This window comes from Nerophis lumbriciformis, linkage group LG24, assembly GCF_033978685.3.
Source record: "Nerophis lumbriciformis linkage group LG24, RoL_Nlum_v2.1, whole genome shotgun sequence".
NCBI classification, from domain to species: Eukaryota; Metazoa; Chordata; class Actinopteri; order Syngnathiformes; family Syngnathidae; genus Nerophis; species Nerophis lumbriciformis.
The window spans coordinates 36,452,501-36,475,820 of record NC_084571.2 but is presented as its reverse complement, the minus strand read 5'-3'; the positions used below and the strand labels follow the sequence as shown (position 1 = coordinate 36,475,820).

At 42.2% G+C, this 23,320-nt stretch overlaps 1 protein-coding gene across 1 annotated transcript in view; it reads left to right on the top strand.

Moving 5' to 3' along the window:
• Positions 1–19,875, top strand: part of notch3 (notch receptor 3) — a 79,748-nt gene extending 59,873 nt beyond the window's left edge. Inside the window, exons 23-33 of the mRNA XM_061982053.2 lie at positions 497–606; positions 678–1,207; positions 3,415–3,741; positions 3,818–3,957; positions 4,035–4,263; positions 5,447–5,537; positions 5,611–5,779; positions 9,364–9,668; positions 9,749–9,896; positions 13,360–13,457; positions 17,135–19,875. Coding sequence (XP_061838037.2) covers positions 497–606; positions 678–1,207; positions 3,415–3,741; positions 3,818–3,957; positions 4,035–4,263; positions 5,447–5,537; positions 5,611–5,779; positions 9,364–9,668; positions 9,749–9,896; positions 13,360–13,457; positions 17,135–18,589 — 3,602 coding nt within the window. The 3' untranslated portion in view covers positions 18,590–19,875. The remainder of the gene's footprint in view (positions 1–496; positions 607–677; positions 1,208–3,414; positions 3,742–3,817; positions 3,958–4,034; positions 4,264–5,446; positions 5,538–5,610; positions 5,780–9,363; positions 9,669–9,748; positions 9,897–13,359; positions 13,458–17,134) is intronic.
• The last annotated feature ends 3,445 nt before the right edge of the window (positions 19,876–23,320 follow it).

Genomic DNA, 23,320 nt, shown 5'->3' with positions numbered 1-23,320 from the left:
TTGGAAAGACTATGTCTCCCGGCTGGCCTGGGAACGCCTCGGGGTCCCCCAGGAGGAGCTGGACGAAGTGGCTGGGGAGAGGGAAGTCTGGGCTTCCCTGCTTAGGCTGCTGCCCCCGCGACTCGACCCGGATAAGCGGAAGAAGATGGATGGATGGATGGCAAGGAAGACTGGATAAAACGGGGGTGATATGGGCTGTTCTGGGTGCCCCGGTCAAAAGTCTGGCAGTCGCATTTTGTACAGTCTGAAGTCTCTTTAGCGTTGACTTGTTGAAAAGAGAATCGCAATAGTCAATGCGATCATTTCGAAAACCAATTTTAACAACACTTCAACACTCCAAACTAATTCAAATCCCCCAGAATCTAAAATTAATCTGTTCTCTTGTTGTGAGTGATTGGGGACTGGATCCTCTTTTAAATGAACTTGCAATATAAAAGGCAAAAACTACTTCGGTTTCCTTGGCTTAGGTCTGTGCTTTTCCCTACTTGTGTTTCAGGTCGAAGGTGTCAGAATAGGTTCAGTGCGTGCGAATCTCAGCCGTGTCAAAACGGAGGAGCGTGTTCTGCATCCAGTTCCGCAGTTGGCTACACGTGCACATGCCAGCTGGTGAGTCCACATTCACTTCATTTCTTGTTGCCTTCATGCGGTTTGTTGATGGGATGATGTCTCGTCTTCAGGGATACACTGGTCCCAATTGTGAACGAAGCATGTCCTGCCGGGAGCTGTCTTGCTACAACGGGGGAAGCTGCGCCCTCACCACGCGGGGAGCCCGCTGTAGCTGCCTGCCAGGTTACGGCGGGCCGCAGTGCGCCCACCGCAGCAACGAAGGCTGCTCTTCCCAACCCTGTCGCAATGGCGGACTGTGCACCGAGGAGACCGGCTTCCCGTTCTTCCACTGCCAGTGTCCCAGTGGCTGGACAGGGAAACGCTGCGAGCAGGGCGGCCGACTCAACGAGATCCCAACGCTCTCATGCCCGCTGGCCGACTGCCACGGCAAAGCGAACGACGGCGTTTGCGACAAGGAGTGCAGCACATTGGCTTGCCGTTGGGACGGCGGCGACTGCTCCCTGGCCGTCAACCCCTGGGCCCGGTGTGCGGACCCCCGCTGCTGGCGGGTCTTCAACAACAGTCAGTGCGATGAATCGTGCAACAATGCGGATTGTTTGTATGACAACTTTGACTGCAAAACCAAGGAGAAAGTTTGCAAGTGAGTTTTTGTCCCGTGACTCAAAATGTTTACCACTGATTTAATAAGGAGTGATGAAATTCCATCCATCCATCCATTTCTACCGCTTATTCCCTTTTGGGGTCGTGGGGGGCGCTAGAGCCTATCTCAGCTACAATCGGGCGGAAGGCGGTGTACACCCTGGACAAGTCACCACCTCATCGCAGGGCCAACACAGATAGACAGACAACATTCACACTCACATCCACACACTAGGGCCAATTTAGTGTTGCCAATCAACTTATCCCCAGGTGCATGTCTTTGGAGGTGGGAGGAAGCCGGAGTACCCGGAGGGAACCCACGCAGTCACGGGGAGAACATGCAAACTCCACACAGAAAGATCCCGAGCCCGGGATTGAACCCAAGACTACTCAGGACCTTCGTATTGTGAGGCAGATGCACTAACCCCTCTGTCACCGTGCTGCCCGTGATGAAATTCCAATATTGAAATTTGAATTGTTGCCATTTTGGATCTGGCAGAATCTGACACAAGGGCAAATTGATTTTCTGTCGGGGTTTACTCCCTTAGCCTTACCCTCGAGTGGGTTGACCGCAAATTGGATTATTTTTTCATTCATGATCTGGATGGAAATTGTTTTTGTAATACATAAATTACATTGTAATTTGCATAACTTTAAAAATGTTTTATTTGAGATGGCAATCGTGATCCAGGCTGCATCCAGTTCAGATATTTCAACTAGGAATCAGATCAACATTGGATTGGGGTGTATATTGTAGCGTCCCGGAAGAGTTAGTGCTGCAAGGGGTTCTGGGTATTTGTTCTGTTGTGTTTATGTTGTGTTACGGTGCGAAATGTGTTTGTCATTCTTGTTTGGTGTGGGTTCACAGTGTGGCGCATATTTGTAACAGTGTTAAAGTTGTTTATACGGCCACCCTCAGTGTGACCTGTTTGGCTGTTGACCAAGTATGCTTGCATTCACTTGTGTGTGTGAAAAGCCGTAGATATTATGTGACTGGGCCGGCACGCAAAGGCAGTGCCTTAAAGGCACACCCCCGATATTGTTTTCTGGGTGGAAATCGGGAGAATTTGGAGAGAATGGTTGCCCCGGGAGATTTTCGGGAGGGGCACTGAAATTCGGGAGTCTCCCGGGAAAATCCGGAGGGTTGGCAAGTATGACTGGGAGACGCACTAATTTGGATATGAATCATTGTGGATAAGCATGGACATAAGATATGTGAATGCATTCTGATCAATTCGCTCTGATCTGGAGTTTGATCTTTTCTGTCAGGAATCAGATTAGTTTTTGGTATGACCTATGATCTGTATTTGAAATATTAACCTAACCCAGGGGTCGGCAACCCGCGGCTCCGGAGCCGCATGCGGCTCTTTGATCACTCTGATGCGGCTCGGCAGCTTACTTGCCGATCCCCGATTTTCCCGGGAGACTTCCGGATTTCAATGCCTCTCGCAGAAAACTCCAGGGTTTAATATTCTCCGATTTTCACCCTTACAGTTATAATAAGGGCGTGCCATGATGGTACAGCATTTGGCGCCCTCTACAATCTGTATTATCAGCGTGCCAGCTCAACCCTTTGTTATGCAGTATGTGTCTTCTGCTTGTACAAGTACGTGACAGCAAGGCATACTTGGTCAACAGCCACACAGGTTACACTGACAGTGACCATATAAAACAACTTTAACACTCTTACTAATAATGCGCCACACTTTGAACCAAAACCAAACAAGAATGACAAACACATTTCGGGAGAACATCTGCACCTTAACACAACATAAACACAACAGAACAAATACCCAGAATCCCATGCAGCCCTGACTCTTCTCCGGGCTACATTATACACCCCTGCTACCACCAAACCCCGCCCCCACCCCAACCCTGTGCGTCGGTTGAGGTGGGCGGGGTTTGGTAGCGGGGGGTGTATAATGTATCCCGGAAGAGTTAGGGCTGCATGGGATTCTGGGTATTTGTCCTGTTGTGTTTATGTTGTGTTACGGTGCAGATGTTCTCCCGAAATTTGTTTGTCATTCTTGTTTGGTGTGGGTTCACAGTGTGGCGCATAAAAATACTTTTTATGCAGTGTTATTTCGTTTTAAATTTCAAAAAAAATTTGTGGCTCCCATTGTTATCTTTAATTTGTGAAACTGGTCAAAATGGCTCTTTGACTGGTAAAGGTTGCCGACCCCTGACCTAACCCAAATGTTTTTCTAGTCCCATATATGAGACCTACTGTATCGACCACTACGCCGACGGCCTGTGTGACCAAGGCTGCAACACAGAGGAGTGTGGTTGGGACGGGCTGGACTGCGCCCAGAAGGTTCCGGAAGACATCGTCGACGGGGCTTTGGTTCTGGTGGTCCTTCTGCCTCCTGAGGAGCTCCTCCGCACCAGCACGGCGTTCTTGCTCAAGTTGAGCGCCATCCTTCACACAACACTGCGTTTCCGCCTGGACCACAACGGAGAAGCCATGATTCGTCCTTACACCCGGCGGGAGGCACGCTTGAAGCGCGAGCTGCAGCCCCAGCAGGAGATCATTGGGTCAGTCGTGTGTGCGGATGAAGAACAGATGTTGGCTTCTACTTCAGACCTTTAACACGTGTCTTGACTCCCGCAGCTCCATCGTGTACTTGGAAATAGACAACCGCTTGTGCACTGATGACTGCTTCCCGTCCCCTGAAAGCGCTGCGGACTACCTCGGAGCGCTGTCGGCTGTGGAAATGCTCCGCTTCCCATATCCTCTCAAAGAAGTCCGAGGTGAGTGGATATACTCAATGATCTCAGGAAGAACTACAAGGAACATATCTGCAATTGCTATTTTTTTGTCCCGACAGGTGAAAGGATCCCGGTAGACCCTGATCCCATTCCTCAGTGGGGCAAGCTGATGCTGGTCGGGATCACCTCGCTCTTCCTTCTGGTCATCATGGTGATCGGCATGTTGATTTCCCGCCGAAAGAGGGAGCACAGCACCCTTTGGTTCCCCGAAGGCTTCTTCCTTAAAAAGGAGCCGAGCAGCAACAAGAACAGACGGGAGCCAGTGGGCCAGGATGCTCTAGGAATGAAGTACGTGTCCCCCAATACCGCTTACCTCCACTAGGGGGCATAAACATGCATATCTGTTAGAGATGCGCGGTTTGCGGGCACAACCGCGGAGTCCGCGGATTATCCGCGGATCGGGCGGATGAAATTAAAAAAAATTAGATTTTATCCGGGGGTCGGGTCGGGTCGGGTCGGGTCCGGCGGTTGAAATAAAAAAAAATTAGATTTTAAATAGATTCAGGCGGGTGGCAGTTAAACCAATTCGGAAATATATATATATAGTTAAATGTTGTTACCCACATACGAAAAACGAGCAGGCACCTGCTGCATATGCCACAACAGAAGAAAAAAAAAGAAAAAAGATGGACACTTTTACGGAGCGGAGAAGGGACGCCTCACCGGGGTCCGGGACCGAGGCTCCTTCCCCCGAGAGGGCCCCACCGGGAGCCGTAGCTGAGGCGATCCGCGAGAAGGGCCCGACGCACGTCCAGGGTCACCACCGCGCCCACCGCACCGACACCCCGCCTCGTCCGCCTTCGCCGCGGCCGGCGTCACGCGCAGCAGGTAAGCAGCTTACCTGCCCGCCACCCCCATGGCCGGGGGCTCGTAACAGGGGTCACTCCGCGCGCTCCGCCCGCGCGGCTTACCTGCCCGCCACCCCTGTTGCCGGGGGCGCGTAACAGGGGTCACTCACGAAAGGGGTGGGGCTCACCCTGGTTGATATAGACAGCAGGACGGTGGCCATGGAAGTCGGAACCCGCTAAGGAGTGTGTAACAACCCACCTGCCGAATCAACTAGCCCTGAAAATGGATGGCGCTGGAGCGTCGGGCCCATACCCGGCCGTCGCCGGCAGCGAGACGCGCTTGGAGGTGCGCTCAGCGCGGCTCCCATATGATTGCGCACTGGTGTGCGTCTGGGTCGTGACAGCGTGGCACGCGAATGTCTGTGCTGCATTGGATCAGTCTCCTTTCTTTAACAGGCAAAAGCTTTATAACCTCACTAATGCCTTGCATCGTCTATATTAGATATATAACAACGGGCGGGTGCGGGCGGGTGCGGTTCTGATCAAATGTTACATCGGGTGGATGGCGGATGGTTGACGACTTTCTGATGCGGTTGCGGATGAAATAATTGCCTATCCGCGCATCTCTAATATCTGTGGTTCATTCAGTCTTAGTTGTTCATGTTTATCATTGTCACCAACAGACATATGCCCAAAACCGTTGAGGAATCTCTGCTAGGAGATCACAGTGACCAGTGGATGGACGCAGACTGTCCAGAGCCCAAGAGACTAAAGGTTAATGGGATCTACTGTGCGTCACACGTTCAAGAGTTAGGTCAGATGACTAACTTCTCTGACTCTGCAATAGATGGAGGAGCCGAGCATTCTGTCAGAGGGTGAAGACGCGGTGGACAGCCGGCAGTGGACGCAGCATCATCTGGCTGCAGCGGACATCCGCGTCCCACCCACCATGGCGCTCACACCACCTCAAGGGGAGTTTGAAAGCGACTGCATGGATGTTAACGTCCGAGGCCCAGGTTGGTAGTTCTGTTTTTTTTCCCTAATCATATGCGGTATATGGTTTAATTTTTATTAATCACAACATGTGTTTTAGGTCATGAAAAAAATGATCTATGGAGCAACGGTATAAACAAAATATAAACTGTGGGCCAGGAAAGCACCTATTCATAGCTAGAGATGTCCGATTATGGCTTTTTTGCCGATATCACGACTCTTAATTACCGATTCCGATATCAACCGATACCGATATATACAATCGTGGAATTAACACATTATTATGCCTAATTTTGTTGTGACGCCCAGCTGGATGCATTAAACAATGTAACAAGGTTTTCCAAAATAAATCAACTCAAGTTATGGAAAAAAATGCCAACATGGTACTGCCATATTTATTATTAAAGTCACAAAGTGCATTATTTTTTATAACATGCCTCAAAACAGCAGCTTGGAATTTGGGACATGCTCATGAGGAGGTTGAGTTGGGCGGGTTTGGGGCACGAGTGGGTGGTAGGGGATAGCGGGTTGGTGTATATTGTAGTGTCCCGGAAGAGTTAGTGCTGCAAGGGCTTCTGGGTATTTGTTCTGTTGTGTTTATGTTGTGTTACGGTGCGGATGTTCTCCCGAAATGTGTTTGTCATTCTTGTTTGGTGTGGGTTCACAGTGTGGCGCATATTTGTAACAGTGTTAAAGTTGTTTATAAGGCCACCCTCAGTGTGACCTGTTTGGCTGTTGACCAAGTATGCATTCACTTGTGTGTGTGAAAAGCCGTAGATATTATGTGACTGGGCCTGCACGCAAAGGCAGTGCCTTAAAGGCACACCCCCGATATCGTTGTCTGGGTGGAAATCGGGAGAAATTCGAGAGAAGAGGAGGCACTGAAATTTGGGAGTCTCCCGGGAAAATGGGGAGGGTTGGCAAGTATGACTGGGAGACGCAACTGCTCTGTACTTCTCCCGACGTCCGTGTATCACTCCGTACAGCGGCGTTTTAAAAAGTCATAAATTTGACTTTTTGAAATCGATACCGATAATTTCCGATATTACATTTCAAAACATTTATCGGCCGATAATATCGTAATGCCGATATTATCGGACATCTCTATTCATAACCGATAGTGATCATTATTTCTATTTTCATAACACAGTACTTGCTAGTTTATGTATTTCCATATCGTCTGCATCCTTCCGTCTCGGGAGACGATGGGGTAGATGCTAGTGGATCTACATGACCTGGGCATGGAACTCTGGAGGGCAAGGGATGGTGGATCTATGGTGGATCCAAGGGAGTGACGAGTGTCGATACAGCTTGGCACCAGCGACGCCGCAATGACAAACCGGCCTTTGGGACTCCTGATTTTCTGTCAGAGTTTACTCCCTTAGCCGTACCCTCGAGTGGGTTGACCGCTCGGCAGCGGTGGTTTTGAGATTGGAGATTTCCTTATCCTAGATGGGCTGCCTTACCAGGTTTACAAGCCCATCCATGCAGGGAAGCCCAGACTTCCCTCTCCCCAGCCATTTCGTCCAGCTTCTCCCGGGGGATCCCGAGGCGTTCCCAGGCCAGCCGGGAGACATAGTCTTCCCAACGTGTCCTGGGTCTTCCCCGTGGCCTCCTACCAGTCATACATGCCCGAAACACCTCCCTACGGAGGCGTTCGGGTGGCATCCTGACCAGATGCCCGAACCACTTCATCTGGCTCCTCTCGATGTGGAGGAGCAGCGGCTTTACTCTGAGTTCCTCCCGGATGACAGAGCTTCTCACCCTATCTCTAAGGGAGAGACCCGCCACCCGGCGGAGGAAACTCATTTCGGCCGCTTGTACCCGTGATCTTGTCCTTTCGGTCATGACCATAGGTGAGGATGGGAACGTAGATCGACCGGTAAATTGAGAGCTTTGCCTTCCGGCTCAGCTCCTTCTTCACCACAACGGATCGATACAGCGTCCGCATTACTGAAGACGCCGCACCGATCCGCCTGTCGATCTCACGATCCACTCTTCCCCTCACTCGTGAACAAGACTCCGAGGTACTTGAACTCCTCCACTTGGGGAAGGGTCTCCTCCGCAACCCGGAGATGGCACTCCACCCTTTTCCGGGCGAGAACCATGGACTCGGACTTGGAGGTGCTGATTCTCATCCCAGTCGCTTCACACTCGGCTGCGAACCCATCCAGTGAGAGCTGAAGATCCTGGCCAGATGAAGCTATCAGGACCACATCATCTGCAAAAAGCAGAGACCTAATCCTGCAGCCACCAAACCAGATACCCTCAACGCCTTGACAGCGCCTAGAAATTCTGTCCATAAAAGTTATGGACAGAATCGGTGACAACCCATCTGCCCGAACGCGGCAGGTACATACTTGCCAACCCTCCCGGATTTTCTGGGAGACTCCCGAAATTCAGCGCCTCTCCCGAAAACCTCCCGGGACAAATTTTCTCCCGCAAATCTCCCGAAATTCAGGCGGAGCTGGAAGCCACGGCCCCTCCAGCTCCATGCGGACCTGAGTGACGTCGGGTGCGCAACACCACGTAAATTGTTGGCCAACCAAAAAGTAACCCCAGTACGCTATAGCCAACATTCACCAGGGGATGGCAACAGACAAACAAAGATCACTATTACATTCCTCCCCTTTTAGAAATGTATAGAAGTTACTCAAAATAAATAAACAACCCACCAAAAAATGCAGCAGCTCAATTAAAAAACTGTACTTAAGCCACATTATTTTCTTTTTTTTTTTTAGTACTGAACTCTTAACCCTCATTTGTAAAAAAAAAATAACATGCTTATTATACAAACAGTATTTGTACACCTTTAACACAGATTTTTATACTGTCTTCAGAGATTCAGTTTTTTTGGTGGAACTCGAAACCTTTCTGGGTACCTGCGAAAGGGTGTTCAGCATGGTCAGAAAAATAGTGACAGAGAATTGAACAAGGATGGACAATTCAACCCTTAACTCAACAATGAGTAGATGAGTGTTATGTGTGTGTATATGTGTAAATAAATGAACACTGAAATTCAAGTATTTCTTTTATTTATATATATATATATATATATATATATATATATATATATATATATATATATATATATATATATATATATATATATATATATATAATAAAATAAATATATATATAGCTAGAATTCACTGAAAGTATTTATATATATATATATATATATATATATATATATATATATATATATATATATATATATATATATGAAATACTTGACTTGGTGAATTCTAGCTGTAAATACACTCCTCTCCTCTTAGCCCCGCCCCCACCCAGACCACGCCCCCACCCCCCGAAATCGGAGGTCTCAAGGTTGGCAAGTATGGGCAGGTAGCACGGGGGTACATCTTACCCGTGGCGGTATAAGCCCGACCTGACTCCATTTTCATTTTATACGTATTAGTTATACCCATTTTATTTGGTTTCTGTGCTTGTAATTAGTCAAAGCTTCCTCACAATCTGGTGCTATAGCGATACCTGTTGCTCTGGCATGTAGTCAACAACCTGACATGTTTTAAATATGCACATTTTGCACACTTTTTGTCCAGCTTGGTCATAACCTTGATTGATTTTTTTTTTTTTTAACTAGATGGTTTTACACCACTAATGCTGGCATCGTTCTGCGGAGGCGGCCTGGAGTCAGAGGTGGCCGAGGAGGAAGAGAGCGAGGAGTGCTCGGCCAACATCATCTCTGACCTCATTTACCAGGGTGCATCCCTCGCCGCTCAGACGGACCGCACAGGCGAGACGGCGCTTCACCTGGCAGCCCGGTACGCCCGCGCCGACGCCGCAAAGAGACTTTTGGATGCCGGAGCGGACGCCAATGCTCAGGACAACACCGGGCGCTCGCCTCTGCACGCCGCCGTGGCGGCGGATGCACAAGGGGTATTCCAGGTAAATATCGACGAGCCATCATTTTCACTTGAAACTTTTGGAGAGAAAAATTCATTAACTTGTCTAGCATTTTCTCTTAGATTCTGATCAGAAACAGGGCCACAGACCTTGACGCTCGCATGTACGACGGCTCCTCTGCACTCATCCTGGCTGCCAGACTGGCAGTGGAAGGAATGGTGGAGGAACTCATCACGTGTCATGCAGACGTTAATGCAGTTGATGAACTCGGTGAGCAAGCTTGTTTCCTCATCAGTATTAAAATAAATACAAATATATATTATTATTCATATTTAAATATTATTTATAATATAAAAAAATCCACTTTAAAACAATAAATCATCATCAAAATGTAATTAATCTTTAAAAAAAAAAAATACAATTAACAGTATTTAACAACCATATTTAATTTAAAAATAATTGGTATCTTTGTAAATATAAACAAAGAAAAATATAATATAATTGTAAATGTTAAATGCTAAAAACTAAGGACAATGTTTTCTCATCAGTATTAAAATAAATAAAAATATATATATTATTCGTATTTAAATATAATTTATAATATTAAAAAAATTCACTTTAAAACAATAAATCATCATCAAAATGTAATTAATCTTTTTTTTTAAATACAATTAACAGTATTTTTTAACAACCATATTTAATTTAAAAATAATTGGTATCTTTGTAAATATAAACAAAGAAAAATATAATATAATTGTAAGTGTTAAATGCTAAAAACTAAGGACAATGTTTCCTCATCAGTATTAAAATAAATAAAAATATATATATTATTCGTATTTAAACATAATTTATAATATTGAAAAAAATCACTTTAAAACAATAAATCGCCATCAAAATGTAATTAATCTTTTAAAAAAAATACAATCAACAGTATTTTTTAACAACCATATTTAATTTAAAAATAATTGGTATCTTTGTAAATATAAACAAAGAAAATATAATATAATTGTAAATGTTAAATGCTAAAAACTAAGGACAATGTTTCCTCATCAGTATTAAAATAAATAAAAATATATATATTATTCGTATTTAAACATAATTTATAATATTGAAAAAAATCACTTTAAAACAATAAATCATCATCAAAATGTAATTAATCTTTTTTAAAAATACAATTAACAGTATTTTTTAACAACCATACTTAATTTAAAAAATAATTGGTATCTTTGTACATATAAACAAAGAAAAATATAATATAATTGTAAGTGTTAAATGCTAAAAACTAAGGACAATGTTTCCTCATCAGTATTAAAATAAATTAAAAAAAAATATATTATTCGTATTTAAATATCATTTATAATATTAAAAGAAAATCCACTTTAAAACAATAAATTATCAAAATTAAGTAAAAAATTAAGTTAATATTTAAAAAAAAAATACAACTAACAGTTTCTTTTAACAACCATATTTAATTTTAAAATAATTGGTATCTTTGTAAATATAAACAAAGAAAAATATAATATAATTGTAAGTGTTAAATGCTAAAAACTAAGGACAATGTCTCCTCGTCAGTATTAAAATAAATAAAAATAAATATATTATTCGTATTTAAATATCATTTATAATATTTAAAAAAAATCCACTTTAAAACAATAAATTATCAAAATTATGTAAAAAATTAAGTTAATATTTAAAAAAAAAATACAACTAACAGTATCTTTTAACAACCATATTTAATTTAAAAATAATTGGTATCTTTGTAAATATAAACAAATAAAATATAATATAATTGTAAATGTTAAATGCTAAAAACTAAGGACAATGTTTCCTCATCAGTATTAAAATAAATAAAAAATATATATATTATTCGTATTTAAATATAATTTATAATATTTTAAAAAATCACTTTAAAACAATAAATCATCATCAAAATGTAATTAATCTTTTTAAAAAAATACAATTAACAGTATTTTTTAACAACCATATTTAATTTAAAAATAATTGGTATCTTTGTAAATATAAACAAAGAAAATATAATATAATTGTAAATGTTAAATGCTAAAAACTAAGGACAATGTTTCCTCATCAGTATTAAAATAAATAAAAATATATATATTATTCGTATTTAAACATAATTTATAATATTTAAAAAAATCACTTTAAAACAATAAATCATCATCAAAATGTAATTAATCTTTTTTTAAATACAATTAACAGTATTTTTTAACAACCATACTTAATTTAAAAAATAATTGGTATCTTTGTACATATAAACAAAGAAAAATATAATATAATTGTAAGTGTTAAATGCTAAAAACTAAGGACAATGTTTCCTCATCAGTATTAAAATAAATACAAATATATATGTTATTCGTATTTAAATATAATTTATAATATTATAAAAATTCACTTTAAAACAATAAATCGTCATCAAAATGTAATTAATCTTTTTTTTTTAAATACAATTAACAGTATTTTTTAACAACCATATTTAATTAAAAAAATAATTGGTATCTTTGTAAATATAAACAAAGAAAAATATAATATAATTGTAAGTGTTAAATGCTAAATCCTCATCAGTATTAAAATAAAAAAAAATATATATATTATTCGTATTTAAATATCATTTATAATATTTAAAAAAAATCCACTTTAAAACAATAAATTATCATCAAAATTAAGTTAAAAATTAAGTTAATATTTTTAAAAAATACAACTAACAGTATCTTTTAACAACCATATTTAATTTTAAAATAATTGGTATCTTTGTAAATACAAACAAAGAAAAACATAATATAATTGTAAATGTTAAATGCTAAAAACTAAGGAACATTTTAAATTACTAGCTATATTTTTTAAATTATAAATAAAATACCCGATATTATTATAACATAAGTTAAAGTTATAATTAAAGTACCACTGATAGTTACACACACACACTAGGTGTGGTGAAATTACTCTCTGCATTTGACCCATCCCCTTGTTTCACCCCCTGGGAGGTGAGGGGAGCAGTGAGCGAATCATTTTGGTGATTTAACACCCCAATTCCAACCAATTTCCGGGAGTAATGTTTTTATAGATGTTTAAAAAAAACAAAATAAAATAAAATTATATTTCATCTGAACATCAGTAATAAAAAAGTTACATTTAAAAATGTTTATCAAAATTCAATTGGTATTATTAAACACCAGGAGAGTGTGCCAGGGAAGGATGGTTTTGCACTATCGTAGTGGGAAAAACAACTGTTGAGATTCAAACAGGCAATCCTACTGTCAATGCCAGCGACAGTCGAAGTGGAATTTTCCCTCGTTAGCATTAAGGTATTGATTGGCAGAACGATCGCTGTGGATCAGTCCAAAATAGTCGAAATCACCCACGTTAGCTTCCTACAATTTTTAAATATTACTAGATATAACAGTTTTTAACCAACTATTTCAAAACAACAATTTGTGTCTTTCTAATACAATGACTAGAATTACAACTGAAGGATCATAATTAACTAAAATACTGAAAAAAATACTACCTATAATCTTTTTAAAGACAAATAAAATAACCAATTTTACAAATTAAAAAAGAATCAATAGTAATATTTTTTGAAACAGTACTGTATTATAATTTTTAAAACGATTATTAAAATTATAAAAATAGTAAACGTTTGAAAACCGCAGAACGATGTTAAAACCCACTAAAGTTGAGTGAAAGCCAATTGTTAAAAGTAATTTGTGTTGTTCAGGTAAATCCGCCCTGCACTGGGCTGCTGCTGTCAACAATGTGGACGCTACTGTGGCCCTGCTGAAGAACGGAGCAAACAAGGACATGCAGGATCTAAAAGTATGACCGCCATTCTTACTACTTAAAAAGGAGCCATATGTAATAATCTGGCCAGAAATGGTACTGCAATCACGGTCAAAATTCTGACTGAGTTTGCCAGATACGCAGCCTAATCCAGCTGGATGGACCGGACTACTCCAAGGAACTTCAAACTTCCACTGCCTCTTACTAGGGGTTTAGGTGCTGGGACCATAATAGCTGAATAGACAAGCGTTTTGTTAATAACAAATCTCTAACCAACGCATTTTACACAGAAATTAAGCTATTTTCAGGAAGAAGTACGTCATGCCTTCGTACAATATCATAGAAAATGGCAATCATATGGTTATTGTCAGTAATATCAGAAAACAAAGACTAAAACCAACTACAACCAAGGCTAGCAATGGTTATACTATGGAAAATAAGTAGAGCATGCTTAGCAGCCTAGTGTACGCCCAAAACTAAGGAGGAGACATTTTACCAAGGTATGCCTGTAGGCTACTGTTTCAAACGTTTCAGATTGCCATATACAAACCCCGTTTCCATTAGAGTTGGGAAATTGTGTTAAATGTAAATATAAACGGAATACAATGATTTGCAAATCCTTTTCAACCCATATTCAATTGAATGCACTACAAAGACAACATATTTGATGTTCAAACTCATAAACTTTATTTTTTTTTGCAAATAGTAATTAACTTAGAATTTCATGGCTGCAACACATGCCAAAGTAGTTGGGAAAGGGCATGTTCACCACTGTGTTACATCACCTTTTCTTTTAACAACACTCAATAAACGATTGGGAACTAAGGAAACTAATTGTTGAAGCTTTGAAAGTGGAATTCTTTCCCATTCTTGTTTTATGTAGAGCTTCAGTCGTTCAACAGTCCGGGGTCTCCGCTGTCGTATTTTACGCTTCATAATGCGCCACATATTTTCGATGGGAGACAGGTCTGGACTGCAGGCGGGCCAGGAAAGTACCCGCACTCTTTTTTTACGAAGCCACGCTGTTGTAACACGTGCTGAATGTGGCTTGGCATTGTCTTGCTGAAATAAGCAGGGGCGTCCATGAAAAAGACGGCGCTTAGATGGCAGCATATGTTGTTCCAAAACCTGTATGTACCTTCAGCATTAATGGTGCCTTCACAGATGTGTAAGTTACCCATGTCTTGAGCACTAATGCACCCCCATACCATCACAGATGCTGTTTTTTGAACTTTGCGTCGATAACAGTCTGGATGGTTCGCTTCCCCTTTGGTCCGGATGACACGATGTCGAATATTTCCAAAAATAATTTGAAATGTGGACTCGTCAGACCACAGAACACTTTTCCACTTTGCATGAGTCCATCTTAGATGATCTCGGGCCCATAGAAGCCGGTGGCGTTTGTGGATGTTGTTGATAAATGGCTTTCGCTTTGCAAAGTAAAATAAATGATAAATGGGTTGTACTTGTATAGCGCTTTTCTACCTTCAAGGTACTCAAAGCGCTTTGACACTACTTCCACATTTACCCATTCACACACACATTCACACACTGATGGAGGGAGCTGCCATGCAAGGCGCTAACCAGCACCCATCAGGAGCAAGGGTGAAGTGTCTTGCTCAGGACACAACGGACATGACGAGGTTGGTACTAGGTGGGGATTGAACCAGGGACCCTCGGGTCGCGCACGGCCACTCTTCCACTGCGCCACGCCGTCCCTAGAGTTTTAACTTGCACTTACAGATGTAGCGACCAACTGTATTTAGTGACAGTGGTTTTCTGAAGTGTTCCTGAGCCCATGTGGTGATATCCTTTAGAGATTGATTTCGGTTTTTGATACAGTGCCGTCTGAGGGATCGAAGGTCACGGTCATTCCAATGTTGGTTTCCGGCCATGCCGCTTACGTGGAGTGATTTCTCCAGATTCTCTGAACCTTTTGATGATATTATGGACCGTAGACGTTGAAATCCCTAAATTTCTTGCAATTGCACTTTGAGAAACGTTGTTCTTAAACTGTTTGACTATTTGCTCACGCAGTTGTGGACAAAGGGGTGTACCTCGCCGCATCCTTTCTTGTGAAAGACTGAGCATTTTTTTGGGAAGCTGTTTTTATACCCAATCATGGCACCCACCTGTTCCCAATTAGCCTGCACACCTGTGGGATGTTCCAAATAAGTGTTTGATGAGCATTCCTCAACTTTATCAGTATTTATTGCCACCTTTTCCCAACTTCTTTGTCACGTGTTGCTGGCATCAAATTCTAAAGTGAATGATTATTTGCAACAAAAAAAAATGTTTATCAGTTTGAACATCAAATATGTTGTCTTTGTAGCATATTCAACTGAATATGGGTTGAAAAGGATTTGCAAATCATTGTATTCCGTTTATATTTACATCTAACACAATTTCCCAACTCATATGGAAACGGGGTTTGTATTTGTCGAAAACATTTCCATTTATTACAAGTAGTAAGAAAACGTAAATGCCTGATTTACCTATCAATGAGGAAATTAGCAAATTTCTTCTCCGCCTTCAATAGTCTCCATCTTTCAAAGGCATCCCCGATACAATTCCTCATTTTGTTCTTGGCTTTGTCATGAATCAATCAATCAATCAATGTTTACTTATATAGCCCTAAATCACAAGTGTCTCAAAGGGCTGCACAAGCCACAACGACATCCTCGGTACAGAGCCCACATAAGGGCAAGGAAAAACTCACCCCAGTGGGACGTCGATGTGAATGACTATGAGAAACTTTGGAGAGGACCGCATATGTGGGTAGCCCCCCCACCCTCTAGGGGAGACCGAAAGCAATGGATTTCGAGTGGGTCTGACATAATATTGTGAAAGTCCAGTCCATAGTGGATCCAACATATCAGCGATAGTCCAGTCCACAGTGGATCAGAGATGTCCCCAACCGATGAATAAGTTGAGAATCGTAACTTTTAGATTTACTAAGGTCTGACATGTTTAGTAACTTTACCAGTGGCAGTAGCCAGACGAAGATGGCGGTGCGTAACGGGCAACCTGGATGTGACACACTCATAGACTTTCCAATTGGTCAAACGGTGGAGGGCGGGGCATCGAAATGAAAACAATAAGATTTCGGGGCTGTAAATGTAATTTTGAAATGAGCATATCCCGGCTGAGCTACTGTTATCAGTTATAGAGGTATTGGAAAATAACATGATTAATGAATGCCTTTTGACATCCATCCATCCATCCATCCATCCATCCATTTTCTACCGCTTAATCCCTTCGGGATCGCGGGGGGCGCTGGAGCCTATCTCAGCTACAATCGGGCGGAAGGCGGGGTACACCCTGGACAAGTCGCCACCTCATCACAGGGCCAACACAGATAGACAGACAACATTCACACACTAGGGCCAATTTAGTGTTGCCAATCAACCTATCCCCAGGTGCATGTTTTTGGAGGTGGGAGGAAGCCGGAGTACCCGGAGGGAACCCACGCAGTCACGGGGAGAACATGCAAACTCCACACAGAAAGATCCAGAGCCCGGGATTGAACCCAGGACTGCTCAGGACCTTCGTATTGTGAGGCAGACGCACTAACCCCTCTTCCGCCGTGCTGCCCTTTGACATATCAGGGCCATTTAATGATGACTTGACATGAAATTATTACATGTGGCTCCTTTAACGTGTTCTTCAAGCTGTGAGTTGGTCGTGTCTAACTTGCTGTGTGTGTGTCGCAGGAGGAGACGCCTTTGTTCCTTGCGGCTCGCGAGGGAAGCTGCGAGGCGGTCAAAATCCTGCTGGCTCACTTTGCCAACCGGGAGATCACAGACCACATGGACAGACTGCCCAGAGACATCGCTCAAGACCGCATGCACCACGACATCGTGCAGATCCTGGACGAGTACAACACTGTCAGGAGCCCCCAGGGCCACGGCGGGGCCGGACTTCACCTTTCCAGCGGGCACACACTGTCTCCCCTCATGTGCCCGCCCAGCGCCTTCCTGCCGAGCCTGAAGACCACCCCGCAGGGCAAGAAGAACCGCCGCCCCGGGGCCAAAGGTTCCAACCTGGGAAGTCAGCACGCCAATAGTCTGAAGGAGTCCGTGAAGGCCCGGAACAAGAAGCTGACCTTGGACATGCAGAGCGCCTTACTGGAAAGCTCCGTCACGCTCTCTCCTGTCGACTCACTAGACTCGCCTCACGGGGGCGCCAGCAACGCCGGCTACATCACCAACCCCACGTCCCCCGTGGCAATGCCGTCGCCAGGGCTCTTCCACTCGTCCATGTCGGTCCCCAGCACCCCCATGGTGCACGGGAACATGATGGACGGGAGCGGCCCCTTCACCGTGTCCCTAGCCCAGCTCAGTGACCTGGGCAACGGCGGCATGTCTCTGCAGGGCCGCGTCTCCATGCCGTCCGACGTCAACCACGGTTACGTGCTGAGCTCGGGCCAGATGGGGCTCAACATGGGCCTGGTGAGCCCGGTCAGCGTGCCCTTTGACTGGCACAGCCGAATGGCCCCCTCCTCTCAGTGCGGCCAACAGGTGGTCAACCTGGTGCACGGCGGCCAGGCGTCCATGCACCCCCAGAGCGCGGTCATGCAGCAGCAGCAACAGAACATGTTGATGCACCAGCAGATGTACCGCGGTGCCATGTTGCAGCCCACGCCCGTCACCTCCACGCCCAGCGTCAGCCCGGTCAAGCTGCCCTCTATCGCCGAGCAGCAGCTCCTCGGCCACTCCATCAGCAGCCAGCAGAACATGGCCCGCATGGGCACCTCCACCCCGCCCACACCGCAGACTTCACAGCCCCCACCGCCTTTCTTCCAGCAGATGCAGCAACCTTCTCAACCACCGCCGTCAGCCGTTGTGGCCGCGCCCCCTCAGGCGGCACCACCCCAGCCAAGCAGCAGCGGCGGCAGCAACGCGGCGGAAGACTACCCGACGCCGCCCTCGCAGCACAGCTACTCGTCAGCGCTCGACGCCACGCCCAAGCATTACCTCCACATGCCCAGCGAACACCCCTACTTGACCCCCTCGCCGGAATCCCCCGAGCCCTGGTCCAGCCCCTCCCCCCAGTGCGTCTCCGACTGGTCCGACTCGACACCCAGCCCAGCCGTCGCCGGCTCCGCCCAAACCCAAATCCCAAAAATCCCGGAGGCGTCCAACGGCAAGATGCAGGTGTTTGCGTGAATATCCCACGGCGGGCAGGAGAAGAAAGACGCGGGGGGTACGAGAAATTCAGGACTGGCTCTCGGGGGGCCCCAACTGTGTTTATGTGTCAGCCGCTTTCCAAGATTTTTTATTGGATTTGGATTGACTTGCCGACGAGGACGTCTGCTGGTGCGATGATAAAAGAACCAGTAAAGGGAAACGTGTGTTGTCTGGGGGAAACAGCAGGCAACTGAATGAAGTAATTCTGTCACAGATGGACTTTATTATTAAGAAAGAAATAGAAGTATATGAAGAAAACTTAAGTCTTTTATTTCAAAGACTTTGGGATACTTTCTGTAAAACTAACATTTAAAAGTAGATTGGAAAAAAAAAAAAAAAAAAAAAGCTGAAGGGAATCCATTTATTTTTTTATTTATTGTTTTTTGTTTTTTTTAGATACTCGTTTTGTCCTAGTTCCACTCAAAATAATGCGCCGTAGGGCTGGGCGATATTCATTATTAATATCTCGATATTTTTAGGGCATGTCACGATACACCATAATATATCTCCATATTTTGCCTTAGCCTTGAATGAACACTTGATGCATATAATCAGGGGCGCCGCTAGGGATTTTGGGCCCCATGAAAAGAATCAACACAGTGTCATTATTTTTTCTGTATTATAATTTCATCATTAGAGGCCTCTCTGGACCCCCTCCATCATGGGCCCCTAGAATCCGTCTCCTTAACCCCCCCCCCTTTTCGGCGCCCCTGCATATAATCACAGCAGTATGATGATTCTATGTGTTGACATTAAAACATTCTTCTTCATACTGCATTAATATATGCTACTTTTAAACTCTCATGCAGAGAGGGAAATCACAACTAAAAGTGTATTTATAAAACAGTTATTAAGCAGTGGCACAAACATTCATGTCATTTTCAAGATTGTCAGAGACATTTTAAAACGAGCTATTAGTGCACTTTTGTGCATGATGTCACTAAGATGACATATCAAAACAACACTAAATTAAAGTGCACTTTTTGTACAGAACGCCACTACAATAGTTAAAAACAAATAAAGTGCACTTTTGTCATACTTGCCAACCCTCCCGAATTTTCCGGGAGACTCCCGAAATTCAGCGCCTCTCCCGAAAACCTCCCGGGACAAATATTCTCCCGAAAATCTCCCGATTTTCAGCCGCAGCTGGAGGCCACGCCCCCTCTAGCTCCATGTGGACCTGAGTGAGGACAGCCTTTTCTTTATGACAACAGAGTGACAAGAACTAAATCATCCAGACTAGAGATAAATTGTATTATTATGTTTATCTTACCTAAAAATAAATATATTTATTAATAAAAAAAATTAAAAAATACAAATTTTTACTATATTTTGCTAAAAACATCAAAATTAATTGTATTTTTATTTATTTTTTCTGACTCCTTATTACATCCAGCCATATAATTATACATAAAAATAAACATATTTGAAATAATTAATTTTAAATAATCATAATAATTCATTTAAAATGACCATATTTAATTATTAAAATAATTGCTTGTTTAGCAACAAATTTAGCATTTTATTCATTACATTTTGAAGCTCTCAGAAGCCAAGTTATGTTATATTCCTTAAGATTTATTTATGCAAGTTTGAAGTATCAATTATCTAAACACAGTTTTGTTTGCATACTTTCAGGATGTATATATATATATATATATATATATATATATATATATATATATATATATATATATATATATACATATATATATATATATATATATATATATATATATATATATGTACAGTATATGTATATGTACGTATGTATATATATATGTATGAAATACTTGACTTGGTGAATTCTAGCTGCCAATATACTCCTCCCCTCTTAACCACGCCCCCCCTCAACCACGCCCCCGTCCCGACCACGCCCCCCACCTCCCGAAATCAGAGGTCTCAAGGTTGGCAAGTATGACTTTTGTGCATGATGTCACACAAGATATTTCAATAAGTGTCAAATAAAAATGAGCTGCATAATAGGAAATCAAATAGTGTATGTCCTTCGCTACTGCGGACGTTATCTCCTTCTGTTGTTGACTAGTTGTTCCATACGGTGTTGATGTGGAAATGGTTGCTTCGGCATTTTGTGGGTGTGGCACCAAACGGAGATGTCGACATGCGGAGTTTCAAGCACTCTTCATTCTCTAGCGGGTGACTTTCCAAATGATGCTACACATTAGCAGTAATGCTACTTTTTGTAGCAACGCTTTCGCCGCATAATTGTTCGACATATTCCCGCTTGAAGCCAAACCACCGCCAGACGATGCACCCCGTGCTGTTTTTCTTGGGAATTAATTAATTCTTCCTTCATTTGTTACCAGATTCGCACCTTCTCTCTCTCGTATTACCACCCGCACCGCGCCGTTAGCATCACGGCTAACGTTACCATGTCGCTACCTGTCTGCTCCGCGGGAGCGTGTGACGTTTTCACGCGTGACGTTTTCACGCGTGACGTGTGTAAGAAGGTGCGCTTGTTTTAAGTCTCTGTGAGAAGGAGAGACAAGAAAGAGTGGGAAACGAATGCAGTGTAATGCCCGCAGCTAAAAGCAACTGCGTGTATACCGTATTTTTCGGAGTATAAGTCGCTCTGGAGTATAAGTCGCACCGGCCGAAAATGCATAATAAAGAAGGAAAAAAACATATATAAGTCGCATTTTGGGGGGAAATTTATTTGATAAAAGCCAACAGCAAGAATAGACATTTGAAAGGCAATTTAAAATAAATAAAGAGTAGTAAACAACAGGATGAATAAGTGTACGTTATATGAGGCATAAATAACCAACTGGTATGTTAACGTAACATATTATGGTAAGAGTCATTCAAATAACTATAACATATAGAACAGTGGTTCTCAAATGGGGGGTACTTGAAGGTATGCCAAGGGGTACGTGAGATTTTTTTTTAATATTCTAAAAATAGCAACAATTCAAAAAATCCTGTAAAAATATAAATAAAAACCTATCTTTTTTTCCAAATAGTTCAAGAAAGACCACTACAAATAAGCAATATTTTGCACTGTTATACAATTTAATAAATCAGAAACCGATGACATAGTGCTGTATTTTACTTCTTTATCTCTTTTTTTCAACCAAAAATGCTTTGCTCTGATTAGGGGGTACTTGAATTTTTTTTTAAAAGACATGCACCTGGGGATAAGTTGATTGGCAACACTAAATTGGCCCTAGTGTGTGAATGTGAGTGTGAATGTTGTCTGTCTATCTGTGTTGGCCCTGCGATGAGGTGGCGACTTGTCCAGGGTGTACCCCGCCTTCCGCCCGATTGTAGCTGAGATAGGCTCCAGCGCCCCCCGCGACCCCAAAGGGAATAAGCGGTAGGAAATGGAATGGATTCACAGGGGGTACATCACTGAAAAAAGGTTGAGAACCACTCATATAGAACATGCTATACGTTTACCAAACAATCTGTCACTTTTAATCGCTAAATCCCATGAAATCTTATACGTCTAGTCCAGGGGTCGGCAACCCAAAATGTTGAAAGAGCCATATTGGACCAAAAATACAAAAACAAATCTGTCTGGAGCCGCAACAAATTAAAAGCCATATTACATGATAGTGTGTCATGAGATATACATTGAATTAAGAGGACTTAAAGGAAACTAAATGAGCTCAAATATACCTACAAATGAGGCATAATGATGCATAATATTGCTAGCCTAAATAGCATGTTAGCATCGATTAGCTTGCAGTCATGCAGTGACCAAACATGTCTGATTAGCACGCCACACAAGTGAATAACATCAACAAAACTCACCTTTGTGCATTCACGCCCAACGTTAAAAGTTTGGTGGACAAAATGAGACAGAAAAAGAAGTGGCATAAAACACGTCCTAGACCTAGAAAGTCGGAGAAAGTTATACACTAGGTGAGTTCAAGGACCGCCAAAATTAGTAGGACAAAACGGCGCTCGCCAAATACTCGAATCAGTGAAGCATGTTTAATATAAACCATACTTGCCAACCCTCCCGAATTTTCTGGGAGACTCCCGAAATTCAGCGCCTCTCCCGAAAACCTCCCGGGACAAATATTCTCCCGAAAATCTCCCGATTATCAGCCAGAGCTGGAAGCCACGCCCCCTCCAGCTCCATGCGGACCTGAGTGAGGACAGCCTTTTTTCACAGGGTGACAAGAACTAAATCATCCAGACTAGAGACAAATTGTATTATTATGTTTAATTTACCTAAAAATAAATATATTTGTTGATTTAAAAAAAAAAAAAAAAAATTACTATATTTTGCTAAAAACATCTAAATTAATTGTATTTTTATTTGTATTTTTTCCTGACTCCTTATTACATCCAGCCATAGAATTATACATTAAAATGAACATATTTGAAATAATTGATTTTAAATTAAAATGACCATATTTAATTATTAAAATAATTGCTTGTTTATCAACAACTTTAGCATTTTATTCATTACATTTTGAAACTCTCAGAAGCCAAGTTATGTTATATTCCTTAATATTTATTTATGCAAGTTTGAAGTATCAATTATCTAAACACAGTTTTGTTTGCATATTTTCAGGATGTAGATATATATATATATATATATATATATATATATATATATATATATATATATATATATATATATATATATATATATATATATATATATATATATATATATATATATATGTATGTGTGGGAAAAAAATCACAAGACTACTTCATCTCTACAGGCCTG